Source organism: Mytilus edulis, chromosome 10 (genome assembly GCF_963676685.1).
Source record: "Mytilus edulis chromosome 10, xbMytEdul2.2, whole genome shotgun sequence".
In the NCBI taxonomy this organism is placed as follows: Eukaryota; Metazoa; Mollusca; class Bivalvia; order Mytilida; family Mytilidae; genus Mytilus; species Mytilus edulis.
In genome coordinates, this window is record NC_092353.1 from 31,958,025 (window position 1) to 31,973,745 (window position 15,721).

Here is a 15,721-nt window from a genome sequence, read left to right on the forward strand (position 1 = left end):
TTAATTAAACCAGAATGTGTCACTAGTACATGGATGCCCTATCTGCACTATCATTTTCTATGTTCAGTGCACTGTGTAAATGGAGTAAAAACTCTAATTTGGCATTAGAATTAGAAAGATCACATCATAGTAAACATGTGTACTAAGTTTCAAGTTGATTGGACTTCAACTTCATCAAAAACTACCTCGACCATAAACTTTAACTGAAGTGGGACAGACGGACGAACGAATGAATGAACGAACAGAAGCACAGACCAGTAAACATAATGACAATAAATGGGGCATAAATACAAATGATTTTATAATGTAACTTATACTTATATGTAACCACAGTTGAATACTTACAAAGAAACAAAACCTGATATATCTGGAGGACAGTAATCCAGTGGATTGGGTGGAGGATTGTCAGTTAGATGAGCTGCTATAAATTCTGGCTTCAGACAAAGTATATTGTTACCCAATAGAAACTGTATGTCAGACTAAAAATATAAAATATGATTCATACGATTAACGTCTATACAGTAAAACCTGTATAAACCGTTCGGCAACGGGACTATGAAAAAAGGCCGGTTTGGACAGTGAGCCGGTTTATTCAGGTTTACAGTTCTGACCGGAAGTAAATGACTTCAGACGTCCGATATATTGCATGTAATAGTTCTGTCTAATTGTAAATTATAAACTGATAAATTCAAATACAAAACACAACAACGAAATAACGTAGTCATATTCATTGGTTATAGTTATTTAATTTATATAAAACACTGGTTGTTCCTCGAATTTAAAAAAAAATAATTTCAACGTGTTTTACATATCCTCGTATGTCGTCGTATATCAAATAGACCTCGGTAGCATCAGTCCCAGACTTTCAATTTCACTTTCACTTCGTTTTCATTTTTTTTTCATTTGCATCATACTATTCGCGTGGTTTGGATTGTGAGACGAGATTTTCGATTTACTTGCATGATCCGTAACTTGAAACGTTGGTATGACCGATATAAAAGCCAGAATATTTTCTAACAAAATTTCATCACTATCGAAATATTGTCGTACAGTGTTCAATACATATTGATTGTTATCATCCGGGTGTTCTCCATTATCAGGGTCATTGGTAAGGGGTTCACAACAGGGTTCCAATGATTTCGAAAACACGATGTAAACATCTTATTCCAAGATTTTTTTGTTTCCAAGTTACAACGTAAGTTCAATCCAAATTATATTCAGCGTGTCTTTTCGTTTAATTGACAAGTTGAAATAAATAATACAGTTCACTACTGTCTGGGACTACTGTACGATTGTAAGTTCAGTTTAACATCTGGCTAATTGGTAACCTTGAAAAGCCATATTGAATAAACAAATATGTTTTGATTGTATATCGATCATTTGAAATTAATTAGACAAACCGGTTGTGACAGGTAATAATCGATTTAATTAAGAGTATTGGGACTGCATCATAAGACCGGAATTCGGAATACACAGGGTCCGGTTTACAAAGGGTATTTTAACAAAGACTTTGAAGGGGAAAAAATGGGACTATAATTTTCGGCCGGAATGAACAGGAATCGGGTTTATTCAGGGTCCGGTTTACTCAGGTTTGACTGTATATCAACCAAGTTCAAACATGATCATCAGGTCAGCACATAAATAACTTATAACAGATAACTATGGGTCTTTGTTACTCTATGTATACCTGTCATTGGAATGTCATGACTTCATACATGAAGATCACGTCAATTTAGGTAATACTTGCCTAAAAGAAACACTATTTTTGTCACTGAAATCAGTGGATTCAAATGAAAATAAAATATATGGCCAGTGTAGGTTTTTCAATAAGTCGAAATGAAAAAACATCAATTGAATAACGACTACACAAAATTACTGTGGATTTTTTGTTTGAGGGTACCAATGTTAGGGGATGTGGATTATAGAAAAAATTGGATTTTGTTTGATGTTTGATTTTGTGCTTTGGTCAAAATGTAATCTACAGAAAATTTATACTTTGTTCATCATTTAAATTTATAGTTTAACCATGAATTTAATAAAACTTTTGTACCCATTGAATAATGATGAATCCAAGCTGCAATTCTAAAAATATAGCTTTAATGAACTCTAGGATATACTTACAGGTTGTAATGGCTTTTTGCTCAGGTCGAGGAATGCATGTGAAGCAGATATATTTTCTTCATATGGGGGTCTACAATTAGTGAAATACAATTGATTAATCGTTAAACATGAAATGCAGACTATTTCTACAAAATTAAAATGTTCATTGATGAAGTCTGGATTTTTCGCTTTTGCAGATAACAAAGTCTTTTGACTTTCATTAATAAAGAATTGTATATGGGGAGACAAACACGAGTGGGAATATTGAACTTGCAAAACTTATAAACCAACCATTCAAGGTTTTCAAAGTTTTGAACTTCATTTAAATTTAAATCAAAGTAAAAATCCACAAAGTAAATGCATTTATATTTTATATTGGTTCAGATTTGATATATATTATCATAATTATGATCAGATAAATTACATGTATAATAGACTCTTGGGTTTGTTTTTGTATTTTCTTATCTTTGAAAATGGTCTTTAATATTTGTAATATGTGTGTGAGACTGGAGGAAACATATGCTTAGTTGTCATATTGCACAAAACTTTTAAACACTTACTTATTTTGTAGTACAGTAGCACCTCCTGCCTCTAGCAATCTTTTAAAATTGTCATCTTTAACCTTATCACAATTCAGTAGCACTGTCCAACCATCAAATGCACCTATACATTGGTTAGTCGACTATGAAATATAAAATAATAGCTCATTATCATACTGATTATTCATTTATTTTTGTGGTTTCTAATCTTGTGGATTGAGGAAGAGTTGTATTTTTGGTGTTGTTTTACCTAAAAAGTTGTAGATTGTAGAAATGAACAAAAACTTAATCTTATCTCATATCTGCTTCACAACAAATACACAGTGCAAATTATGATAACATGTTGTCAAGTATAAACCCAACAGTATCAACAGAGTCAGTCTTCAGTGAAAAATAGTTAATTGCTGCTCTTCTAAGATTTCATATTTACCACAATATACACATAACTAGATTGAAAAAGCTACCCACGTGTTATTAAAAAATATCAAAAAAAATCACCATTTCATATTTTTTACAATTCACATCTTTTCTGTGAAACATCTTGAATTTACTAAACTATTTAAGTCATCAATAAATGGAGAATACATAAATGATAGAATGTATAACAAACAACCCAAAAAATTGAATATAAAATGTCATTCTGACCTGTAGAGTATTTTGAACTTTGATCCTCCACCTGTATGCAGCAGCTGCCAGTTTAGCTGTTTGTTGATTGAGCAAACTTTGTGTACCATCACCTCCCCATTCATAAAAATCTTCCTACAAATACAGTTACTACTGTATATATAGCACTTATAGGAACTGTTGCTTTTAATTAATAGGATATATTAACTACAAAATACTGTACATTTTACCCTCACACATTTGATCAATCATCAAGTTAAACTTGCATCAAGGATGAATAAAACAGAAATAAATAACTTATTATATGCAAAAATATAAAAAAAAAAATGTTTTTTATTTCAAGTCTAATATATATAAGAGCATGATAATACAAAACGAAAACAACTTTACTGAAAAGTCACAAATATAAACACAAGCTCAAGTTTGTACATCATATTTAATGCATAGAAATAGTAAGAAATACAAACATATTTAAAGGATTGATGTTGTTTATCCTTTAGAATAATTTAGGTGTACCAAACATAATTTTATTTATCAGTAGATAAAGAAATATCCTCCTTTGTAAATCTTTTTGAGAAGGCAATATTTAAATTTCTTATTATAACTATTTATTTAACATAAAATTACCTTACTGAGGCTTTTCATGAAACTGTCATTACCTGAACAAATTGTCTCTCTTGACGACAAGCTTCAAAATAAGATTTGTGTAAAACCCACTTCCCTGATGCTACACTTGCTAAAAACTTCTCATTTCTTGTAGGTTTACCTAAAAATAATAAAGCTTAATAAAGCTTGTCTTAAAATATTCATCGTCTCTATAAAATTATAAAATTAGTTTGTCTTCATTAAATGCCAGATACAATCATTTCAAATTCACAGTGTCTATCCTAAACTGGTTGACACAGTTCTTTTGTTTCTTGTTTGTATAATGTCTACTTACTTGTGTTTAAAATTGTTCATCTCCAGATTGTTTGATGGGTTATATGCTACATTAGATTTAAGATCATATAGAATTCTTCCATGAAAAATTTTTAATTGTTAGCTTCAGTCATTTTCTAGATTGAAAGCAGGATTTTCCTATATCAACTTTCTCAGCTTCCATTTTTTAATCGAGAATTATATGATGAAATTGGGACACACTGATAAAAGTAATCCTGTTTATTACACAATCTACATGTAAGTACTGGCCACAAACCTATGACTAGATGTGTACAGGAACAATCAAAGTGTAGAGATTCTAATATCTTCCCTCCAAGCTGTTCTACTAAAGCACCATAATTATCTTTTTCCTAGAATATAAAGAACAAATGTGAGGTATTTTATGGTTATAGCATGTTATGTGTGAAGTTGTAATGATTAACTAATTATTAATTCATTTTCATGGATATCAATTTTTACAGATTTCGGAAAACTTGCTTATTTGTAGTTATTTAATTTTATGGTTTTGCAAATCTCTGCATATAATGTCTATAAACAGTTTGTAATTCTTTGAACATTTAAATTTGTGGTTCACCTATATACCCACAAAGTCCATGAAAATTGGTATCCAACAAATAAAAATGAAACCGTAGTAATAACAAATTTCTAACATCGAGATTTATGGTAGTCACTGAAATGCAGGATCTCTTGTATATTATTTAAATTTCTTTTGCATACTATTAGGTATTAAATGAGCGATACTTGAATGTTGATAGGAAAAGAAAAGAAACATAGACATTAATAGTTTTACTTCTACAGAAAACAAACATTTTGGGAACTTAATTTGTGATTTGCCTCCATCAAGAAAATTTCATGAAAATATATTAAATCCCCAAAACACCAAATATTGAGGGGATTTATAAATTAATCTCTTACAGCTGGTTCCATGCCAGACATAATGAACACAGGGGGTTGTTTCTGGACTGGTTCCTCTTCATTGATAGGTTCTGGAGAGGGAATTCTATTCTCTTCCTTTCTTGACTTGTGGAAGGCTAAAACAAACAACATAGTCATTGTCTCTAACTAGTCGTTAACTTTTATATGAAAGGTAAGAAATAACAATAATACTTATCTAAACAGTCAGGTGTGAATTTTTACTGTGTACTAACTTTAGTTTAATATTCATTTGTTGAATTTTGCATTCACTAATTTCTTTAAAGTTTAATCTTTTCTACTGAATGGATTTTTAATAATCTGACTTGTACACCAATAACTCTTGCTTTGTCCAATATTTGATATTTGAGTAAATTTAATTTTGTTCTATTAAGGCTGGAAAAGTTTTTTGTATGTGCTGTGTGTGTTATAATACTATTGCTTCTTTTCCTATATTTGAATGAAATTTGATAATTTTTTGTAACAATTTGTCAAAAGTCTACAGACATGTTATTTCTATTACTTAACTATTATAAAATATTTATATAAAAGTATATACCTACCTAGAGATGGACCTTCAGGAGTTGGGACTCTTTCCTCTTCAGGGTTTACCTTTAATATTGTCAAATAAAAACAGAAAATATAAAACACAGAACTCATATAATGCCAGCAATTTGTCATATTAAAACAAAATACATGTGGAAGTTGTCACTCTGTTCTGGTATGATGTGGATGTTGTTTTTAATATTTTCTATTATTTTATGGTTATACTTTCATCTTACATCTTGCTTAATTTATGTATAAATTACAAAAAAAAATCCTCAAAATGACAAACAAGATGCAAGTGCGGTAATGCAATGCATACCCAATTCATATTCAAAGTGTCTGGTGTATGACAAATCTGAAATGCCTATACACTTTATTCATCACTGTCGAGCTACTGAGTAAATAAGAAGTCATTCTGTCTGCTGTGCAGATTTTAAGAAGAGTGTATCGAAAATATTTGTTGTTTGAACAGGTGAAGATGATTGCAATTTAGTCCCCACTTTTAGAGAGGGGGTTTATTATTTAATTCAGTCAACATATAGTTTAAAATTATCTGTACATACTTGCATATGAGACGTATATCTTTCTAATTATCACATCGTTTGAGGGTTTATTAGTAATTGTGTACTTCCTATTCAAAGGGTCATGTATAAAGTCATTGAAACATTTTGTGTGCCCCAAATTTACAGATAGCAACATGCACAGCAAGTCTGAATATCTATGAAATGGAAATAAAATCCTATACTTACTTGAGGCACTTCAGCTTCAGGTTCATGTAACCCTTCCTCATAATCTATATCCTCCTCCTCTTCGGAGAACTCCCCATCCAGAAACTCAGCTACATCCTGGGTAGGGCTACATGCTCTTTCAAGTTTGTGAGCTAATTTTTCTTGTTCAAGTCTGTAAAACATTTAGCAGCGGCATTGATGTAAATGGAAGGAAAGGGATATTTTTTATGTTATTGATTTTTCATTTAAAATGCCTTCTAACTTTTTATTATATTGCAATAACTTTCAGAAAAGTTTAAATTTGTATGCCCAAAAATATTTATCAGTTCAGTAAATTATAACTTTCTCTAAACACTAAATAAACCATCTTTGACAGATTCAAATATTATTAGAAAATATATTCATTAAATTCATTAAAATACATTTGCTTCTGATTGGTAACAATAAAGTGGTTTTTCATTTTTATTAATTTCTAAATCCAAAACCTCAAAATCTAAAGTAAATATGGAAGCTTATTAGTTAAAAAGTCTAAAAATCTGTAAACCAGAGTAAATATAATACATCTAACCTTCCTGTATGATCATCCCATGTGACCTGCACACTCTGTGAAGGCTCCGGTCCTGAGTGATTTTCTAATGCTTTCCCTGTTAAATATATACAAGATTTCATTACTAAATAATTTTTTTAAGGGAGAAGATGATTGAAAAAACAACTATTAATGGGATTCATTCTATTCAAATGTTTGATTAATTATGATTATGACTTGAGAAACTCTCTTGTGTAAAGATATACCAGAATCCTTGCTTTGATATGGGAAACCAATGCACCAATACAAAATTCTGTCAAACGGGTAAAATCCATATGTAGTGTTCACAACTTGTTCTGTACACGGATTTGACAATATTCATGTTTTGCCATTGGTAACCCCAAAATCAATATCATTTACTATAGTGTTTTGTATTCCAATATTAAATGGTAGAAGTTTTAGTTTTTGTCCACACAAATGTTCTCATATCAATTAATATATCTTGTATAACTGCAAATAGATAAATTGTCATGTTCTGTCAAGTATTAAATTTGCAGATTTTGCAAAAACAAAACTTTAGTGAAAGACAGATGAACAGAAAAAATGTCTACCCATGGAAAGGAGTGAATATAACTATTACAGTAAATATCTCACAACAGATTGTAGATGAAAAAACTTGGTTTTTTTATATAACTGATTCAAACCTGAGCTTGTTGGAGTCTTTTTTTCAACTTTATCATCTACAATAAGATCAAATGAGATTTCAATTTAAAATCACATTTCGATATCAAACTTCAGAATAAATGTTAACAAAAACTTTTCATTTGACACCATTAAATCAACTGAAATGTCTAACATCTTTTGTAAAAGCTCATAGATATGTCAAATGTGGATATTCATGCATGTTTAAACAATAGATTTCAAGGTTATGAATTGCTAATTGGTGGATGCAGGTATGCTTAGTTTCATCCCAAACAAGAATTCAAGGAATATTGAGTAAATAATATCGAAAGTAATTGCATAGAAAAATAATAAAGAAATTTGTGGCTCTTTAATTGATTGTCTTAAGGCTTTGTAAGGTTTCAAATTTGAAAAACTCAATATTCTTATCTAATATATTTGAACATAATTGCGTCAGTGTTTCAAATCAAGTAGAAAGTAATGGTCTGTGATATATTTTACACATTTTGTAATATTGATTTCTACATTTTAACATGTTTAACTTCCTAATGGCACAATTCATGTTATTATTCATCTGATGTCATGTAGTTGTTGTTTGTTGATGTGGTTCATAAGTGTTTCTTCTTTCTCGTTTTTTATATAGATTATACCATTAGTTTTTCTGTTTGAATGGTTTTACATTAGTCATTTTTGGGACCCGTTAAAGCTTGCTGTTTGGTGTGAGCCAATCTCTTTGTTGAAGATCGTACTTTGACCTATAGGGATTTACTTTAATTTATATAAATTGTGACTTGAATGGAGAGTTGTTTCATTGGCACTCATACCACAGCTTCTTATATATATATATAATATTCAGGGAATAAGGACAATTCTGGCGTCTGTGAACATTTAAGCCATCATTTACTTTCACCTACCAGTTAAACTCCATCTGTTTTGTCTAGAACTATTTTTATCAGCACTACCGGACAGATCACCAGACAAATTACCACTACCTGTCAAAATAACAAACTCATCGAAATCAATTATTTTTCATTTACATATTAAAGTCATAAGAAACGAGTGACTGGTGAAAAATAATGTTCATCCAATTCTTGAACCAATGCATGTACATATCATAAACATAGTCCTCTGTGCACGATTTTATAATTTTTTACGCAAATATATCGTATAATCGTCAATTTTTTTTCTATCTGTCTGTTATGATTTAACAAATATGGCTACTCATTAAATGCTGTATTTTGAAGCTGAAGTTTACCGATTGTCACCTTATAGTAATTAATCAACAAAAAGCATGGGTATTTAGCACGTGTTCAACATATACAATCAGGTAATTGTTTATTTTAATGACAGATTCATGCGTATTGCTATCACCAGATTTTTACAAGGAGGGTCACGCTTAGGTCACTATACATACGGAAAATATGTCGGCGAATTGCTTCCTGGCAGCAAGCAATTAAAAATAGGTAAACTTCTTCTAAATGTGGACAAATTAAAGAATTATCCTCAGAAAAAAGTATATGTACATAAGTTGTATAATGAAAACTATCCATTTAGTTTTAAAAAAACATATGCATATTTTTTTTAATTTGAGGTTTCATATGACTTTAACAATTGTTGATTGCATTTACCTATCTTTGATCAGTTTCAATTTCTAGTATTTCAAATAAATGAATTTGGCTGTAAGTATAGAAACAAATTACATAAGCAGAAATATAAGGTACCTTGGAAGTCTGTATGTAATTTAAATCATATATTGTAAAATCAAACATTTCTGTATTCATTTATTATTGAAAAATTGTTCAGTAATAGAAAAATATGTGAGATTGTAAAAAAATTTGCAATATTAAAAACCAAATAAATTTTTGAAAGTAGTTGTGTATTCACAAGTTAAAAATTCATCATTTTCTAAAGTTAATAGATCACACAGTTATACTAAAAACTTACAATTTAATCGCTTACTCCTTCTCCTCATAGCCTTTTTAGTTCTGGAAATAATAAACAACAAGAAAACGGTATACTTGATAAAAATATAAGATACTTCTCTCAAGATAAATATCTTTATAATTGGAAGTGAGCTTTTAAACTATGACAATTCTATCAAGTTTCATTTTTTTTCTTTCATCACATATAAAAATATGTGGATGCATTCTTAATAAGCTGTTGTTCCAAGATGGACTCCCCTGTCTTGTGCTACTTAAAAATGTTGCCATTATAAAATGAAATATTTAGAAGGTATCTTGTCAGAAGTGATAGAAATACTAGTAGTCTCTCCCATGGTGTATAACCTTTCTTTTTGACTCCAACCATTTAAAATTAATTGATGAAATATGGTCCTTTTTATTTATTGTAACACAAAAAAAAAAGATTTGATTCTCAAATTCAGTGTCCTAATACAGTAAATTATAATGTTCTGTACTATTTGGCCTGAAAATTTTGTTTTACCCAACATGTTTTAGTACACTAAATAAACTAGCTCCCGTGACATATGACTTTAAAAACGAAACACTCATTTTGTAGATTTTGTAGATTTTTTTTTACCAAATCATGTTTAATCCTCAAAAAATTACGTTTCATGCTTACTATACTTCCTTCTCTTTCGGAAAAATCAACATCTGACTTACCTATGGTTATTAAACATACCAGGTTATGGAGATCGCACTAATTTCAGAAATCTAAATTTCGAACTTATAAAAGATTTTTTCAATTTTTTTTTTTGTGAAACAGTTCTTTCAATCCTTGGCCACGCTTAAATCAGTTAAAAAACGTTGCATCGCCATATTGCCCAGACTAAGGAATAAAAAACTGAATCAAACAGGAAAATGTAAACGTGCTGCAACCAGACAATTTGACGTCAGAAACTTGTCTTACTGCCCTTTTGACAATGATACTGGTAGAAAGGATTTGTTGAAGACTTTCAATGACCAAATCAACATGTAGTGATAATGCAACGTCAATAGAATTGGATTAGGCAACGTCATTTGCGAGACGGCCCTACGACCTCAACGTCAACTGCTAATCATATTGATGAATGCCATTTTGCACAGATTTATGCCATGAATGTTTCTCATCAACTGAACTGCCAAAGAATCGACTGCAGAAAAACATTTAAAGCCTTAAAGTTTCAACCGAATAATTGCCAAAACCCATTGATATGAATGGAACAACGGTAAAAAGGTAAAAAACAGAACAAATAACCTGCCAAACAGAATTGGTTGACCTTTCTGATAATCATTTTGGCGTTTGATACAGGCAGTCATTGCTTTTGACAGTTACAAGTTCATTTGTAAGTGGAAAACCAAGGTTTCAGTGTATACCACAATATTTGAACGTTGAAAATGATGTTATCAATTCAACTTTCGACATGGCATTTTTTTTTAAACATTGAAGTAATGAAAGAACTTTCTGTTCATAAGTTTGTTTTAAAAAAAAATGAATATTTGAAAATAGGAATTACAAAGATTAATCTAGTGTTGCGTTTCTAAAGTCGGTCAGTATATATGTCAGATAATCTCCTTTCTGTTGGTAAGATACAGTAACAATGATTTTGAGTCTTATTGTTTATTTACTGAAGTTATTTTCCTTTGTAATCAAGCTTTTAACACAAAACCAGCTCAGCTAGGAAATAAATTAGTTTTGGATTATTTTCACTACTTACTTTGATGCTGCCATAATACTTTCCATCTCCTTTGATAGAACTTCCCTCATTTCCATTGACCCTGCTGCTGGCACAGCTTCCTAAAATCAATACAAAATAAATAAATATTCAAGTGAAATGTAAGTAATGAATAATTGATGAAAAAACTGTGACTAAATATTAAAGGGAAACTTCGCAAAAAAATCAAAAATTGATATTATGTCCATTCTATATAGAAATGCTCAAATTTATAGATATTAAAGTTTTATTCCGCTAGATGAGAGATCACCATCGATTTTAAATTTAGAGTATCAATTCTCTGCGTTCCGCCATTTTGTCGTCTTTCCCGATTAAAAATCACGATATGTCTATAAACCACAAAGGACCAAAACTACAGTAACCGATGTAGTCGTAATTGCGTGTCGACATCTTGTCAATCGTACGGTTGTTTTATCTGACAAACTAACTTGATACGGAAAATGTTCTTATTTTTTTTAACTAACCATAGTCTGTTATTTTTAAACTGTTAATATTGGAATTAGTTAAAAAGTCAAAGTTTAAATCATAAATAAGTGTTCCGTGAAAACTGTTTTCGTAAATCTAATTCGTTTATAATTCTTTAAAGTAATAAATTTTATTCAAATAAATTCGGATCTTCCCTCATCTGATCACCAGCATGACTAAAGGTATTACTCCCAAAGGTATTGAGGGGTGTGAGGTGACACGTTCAGGTATTCAAGCGATTTCCTGTCGGGCTTGCAAGTTCATGCATCGTTTCACTTCTGTAGGTATTGATCAGTGTACACGGCCGATAACTTATAACTCTCCATTTTGAACTATCAGGTGTATAATACACATCTCTGTCTTGCGTGTCCGAAAGTGATAAAATATACTAGTCATTACTAAACTCATACGCTTGTTTATAAATAACATTACTGGTGTAAAGAATATTATTTATAAAAATATAAATAATACCAAAAAAAAAAAGATTTGATAAAAAAAAAATCTATTTACATTTTTCCCCAAGGTCAATAGTAAAGGACAGATTGGAACGTACCAGAAATATTGATTAAAAAAAATGTACGCACTTGTCGACGATTCATTTCTACCCCTGGATAGAAAGTTACGGAGCTATATCGCAATTTAAAATATATACATGTATACATTAAACATAAGAAAGAAACATACATTTTGTGTAAATTGGGGTAACAGTTTTGTAAATAGACTAGTCCACGTATGTCAACAGTATGTAATCATCGAATTCGATAGACTATTGTATATCAAAAGAAGAAGAAGAAGAGGACTAATTTGATTTAAATACAGGTCGATATAATAACTTGCTTCGGTTCATCGAAGTTATGAACATAGTAAAATCACAAATTTATATATCAATTAGATCGTTTTCCAATAAAGGAAGAAATTCGACATCATCACAATTGTTCCGACATTCATGTAAAACATATGCAACTGGACGTACACTTATAAACCCCAAGGGATGTGAATATTTTCTAGGAAAACTTTTGAGTATTAAAGTTTCAAATTGATTTCGGGATTTATTTTCTTTCTTGATATTCAATGACATCAATTTAAAGAATAAACTGCTTGTCTGCTTTAGAGGTATTCTTGCCAGTTCATGTTGAACAGACTTATAATTACATTCAAAAATAGGGAAATTAAGATGACATTAAATTCGTTGTCTTTTTTTTTAAACATCGTTGGTCAAATAGCTAAAGTATTATTCGTTGTGAGAAGAAGACTATTTTAATATAAGGACGCTCCCGATTATGACTAAATTTGGTTGACGTTTTTCACACTTGAAAAGAATTTCTATTCGTAATTTTTCGATTCCATTCCAAGAGGATCCTTAAATTTCCTGTCAATTTTTAAAACATCTTTTTTTCAAATAGCTGAAGTATTCATGCATGGGTTGTGAGATTTAAAATATTTTGATGAGAACATTAATTCCTAAATAGGTAAATAAAGATCTCTTTGGATGGACTAAATTATATAATTGCAATCTGTTTGAAATATTAAAGGTTGGCGATTTTAATTTAAAAAAGTACAATTTTTAGTTCATACACTCGTGTTTAGAAGGCTATTTTTATTTATAAATTTATTCAATTAAAATAATTCAGTATTTTATCGTTACAAAACTAATCAGAAGTCATAATTCATTTAAAAGTGAGCTTATGCAAAATATATAAAAATATACAACAGCTATCCAGTTATTGTGCGACCTTATTTCTCCCGTAAATTCATTTTAATTCTTTTTCTTACATTTCTGTGTCTATAACTTATAACTGACTCCCGTATATCATTCATACGAAATGTTGTTCACACCTGAAATGCTGAACCGTGACGCCTAGGTGTCACTGAATGAAGATCAAAAGATTAGAATTACATAATGCTAATCTTTTAATTACCTTGAGTTTAACTATGCATTCAACATTCACTAAGTGTCACAAATTAATACACATTTAATTTCCACAGTACAAGCAAGTGAAAATGTTTTCTGGAATGAAGCAAAAAGTTCAGAATACAAACATGTATTTTTTAATACACTATCGATCGTGTCAGTTTCATATGTTTGTTTAAAGTATTTGAAGAAAAAAAATCATAACAATGTTCTATTGTATTATTTACTTTAATTACTAGAATTCGTATAAAAAATCCACACATGAATCCTACAATCTAATTTAAAAAGTTGCATGGCCATCACTTACTTTTCGTTGGTTAATAGCTACACCAAAAGTCGTCGATGCGTTTTAAATAGCGTTATTAGATGGTTAACGAACAAGACTTAAATGAGATTAATTTCACTCCCGGCATGCTCAAAGACTTAAACTACATCACATAAGTCAGGAAGTTTGATAAAATAAAATTAATAATTCCCAATTTTCTCCTTTATTACTTTTCATATCGAAATAAAACTTGGTGAATATGTTTTTTATGGTATTATGAACATAATAAGATGAAAAGTGAAAAATCGCGAATTATCCCTTTAATTAAATTAAATCAAAACTATTCATCAATGTTTTTTTTTTTATTAAGGTTAACAAATGAATGCAATGAATGACATGGAAGAAAAAAGACCAAAAGGTCAAAATACTGAGACTACTTTCTTATGAAAATTGTTTGCTACTGTTTCTGATATTTTATCTAAATTTTAAATAAAAGTTATTCCTGAGTAAAATGGACACATTGCAATTGTTAAGTCCAATAGTTGCCTGGTTGACAAATGTGTTACTAACCTCTTTCCCTCGATCTTCATCAATGGAATTTATACTACTTTTCCTATTCCTTCTTCCACCCTTTGATATTTCATCCTCAACCTCCACTACATTCCCTAGCCTTGACCTTATTTCAGCATCAGTGTCCATTTGTCCTTGACCTAACCTTGACCTTATTTCATTATCTGTGTCACTTTCACTAACTGTTTCCTTGTCAGATTCCATTACTTTTTGTACTGGCTTTTTCAATGTTTTTTCTACTTCCTTGTCAAAGTTCAATATTTCTGGTCTCAGGTCACTTGCTGATTCTAACCGTGTTGCTCTTGTTGCTTTTCTGCTACTTCTAGCTGGTGTTCTTGCTGGGGTACCAGTCTTTTTTCTTGACACAGACTAAAATAGAAATATTGAGGTATTGTAAATCAGGGGCTATAAAGAAACCTTGAAATTAGCAAGCTAAACATATTATTAATACTGCTTATAAAATAAAGCATTCTTATTGCCTACTTCTTTATCACAACTTTTTGTCTGACAGTGATAATTCATTTAGAAAGACAAAATTAGAAATATTGATGATGAAATAGCAGCAATTTATATATTATAGCACATCTTTGGTTGCATAAAAGTTTATTGGAGGAAAAATACAATATTTTCAGTTGGCTATAAAACTTAAACCTCACAGATCTCTCCCATCTTGGTGAACAACTTTCTGACTTCATTTGTCAGCAATTTCAACTGTTTCATCTAATATAAAATTAATTTTAAGATGAAAATAAAAAAAATAACTTACCAGTGTGAGATTTGGATTGTAGTTGTGTGGAAACAATGACTCATCTACCCAGGCATTCTGTTCTTTACACTGGAAATAAAAAGATTTCTTAGTTTTTACAATATGATCCTCTGTGAACATCTAGTTTGATCTAATATCAACTATCTAAACTTTGGGTTGTAAATTTTACAGTATTCTTTCAGATATTCAAAGTTTGAATTTATAAACTTGCAAGTTATCTTCTTTACCTAGGATGCAGTAGAATTTGTCCACATGTTTGAGGTGTTTTTATATTTAAACATGTATTTTCCAATTATGAAATATCTAATGAAACAATTTCTAAAACTTATATTCATTCTACTTCAGCGAAAATTGTTGTTTTAATTTAAAGTTACAGACCATCAGTTTTCTTTGTAATTTTCTCTATTTTTTTTAACAACTTTTTTTTTAGTTTGGGCAATGAAGGATACTATCTGTAAGAAGACTAATTGATTTC

The 15,721-nt window shown here is 30.1% G+C and overlaps 1 protein-coding gene across 1 annotated transcript in view; it reads right to left on the reverse strand.

The window, feature by feature from the left end:
• Positions 1-15,721, reverse strand: part of LOC139490928 (DNA topoisomerase 2-binding protein 1-A-like) — a 46,101-nt gene that overhangs the window by 1,947 nt on the left and 28,433 nt on the right. The window contains exons 28-43 of the mRNA XM_071278074.1: positions 15,247-15,315; positions 14,481-14,849; positions 11,251-11,330; positions 9,540-9,580; positions 8,510-8,587; positions 7,619-7,654; positions 6,957-7,032; positions 6,410-6,560; positions 5,678-5,726; positions 5,118-5,233; positions 4,459-4,552; positions 3,923-4,029; positions 3,285-3,398; positions 2,661-2,782; positions 2,122-2,191; positions 346-479 (exon numbers count right to left, since the gene is read on the reverse strand). Of these exons, the coding sequence (XP_071134175.1) occupies positions 346-479; positions 2,122-2,191; positions 2,661-2,782; positions 3,285-3,398; positions 3,923-4,029; positions 4,459-4,552; positions 5,118-5,233; positions 5,678-5,726; positions 6,410-6,560; positions 6,957-7,032; positions 7,619-7,654; positions 8,510-8,587; positions 9,540-9,580; positions 11,251-11,330; positions 14,481-14,849; positions 15,247-15,315 (1,706 nt within the window). The remainder of the gene's footprint in view (positions 1-345; positions 480-2,121; positions 2,192-2,660; positions 2,783-3,284; positions 3,399-3,922; positions 4,030-4,458; positions 4,553-5,117; positions 5,234-5,677; positions 5,727-6,409; positions 6,561-6,956; positions 7,033-7,618; positions 7,655-8,509; positions 8,588-9,539; positions 9,581-11,250; positions 11,331-14,480; positions 14,850-15,246; positions 15,316-15,721) is intronic.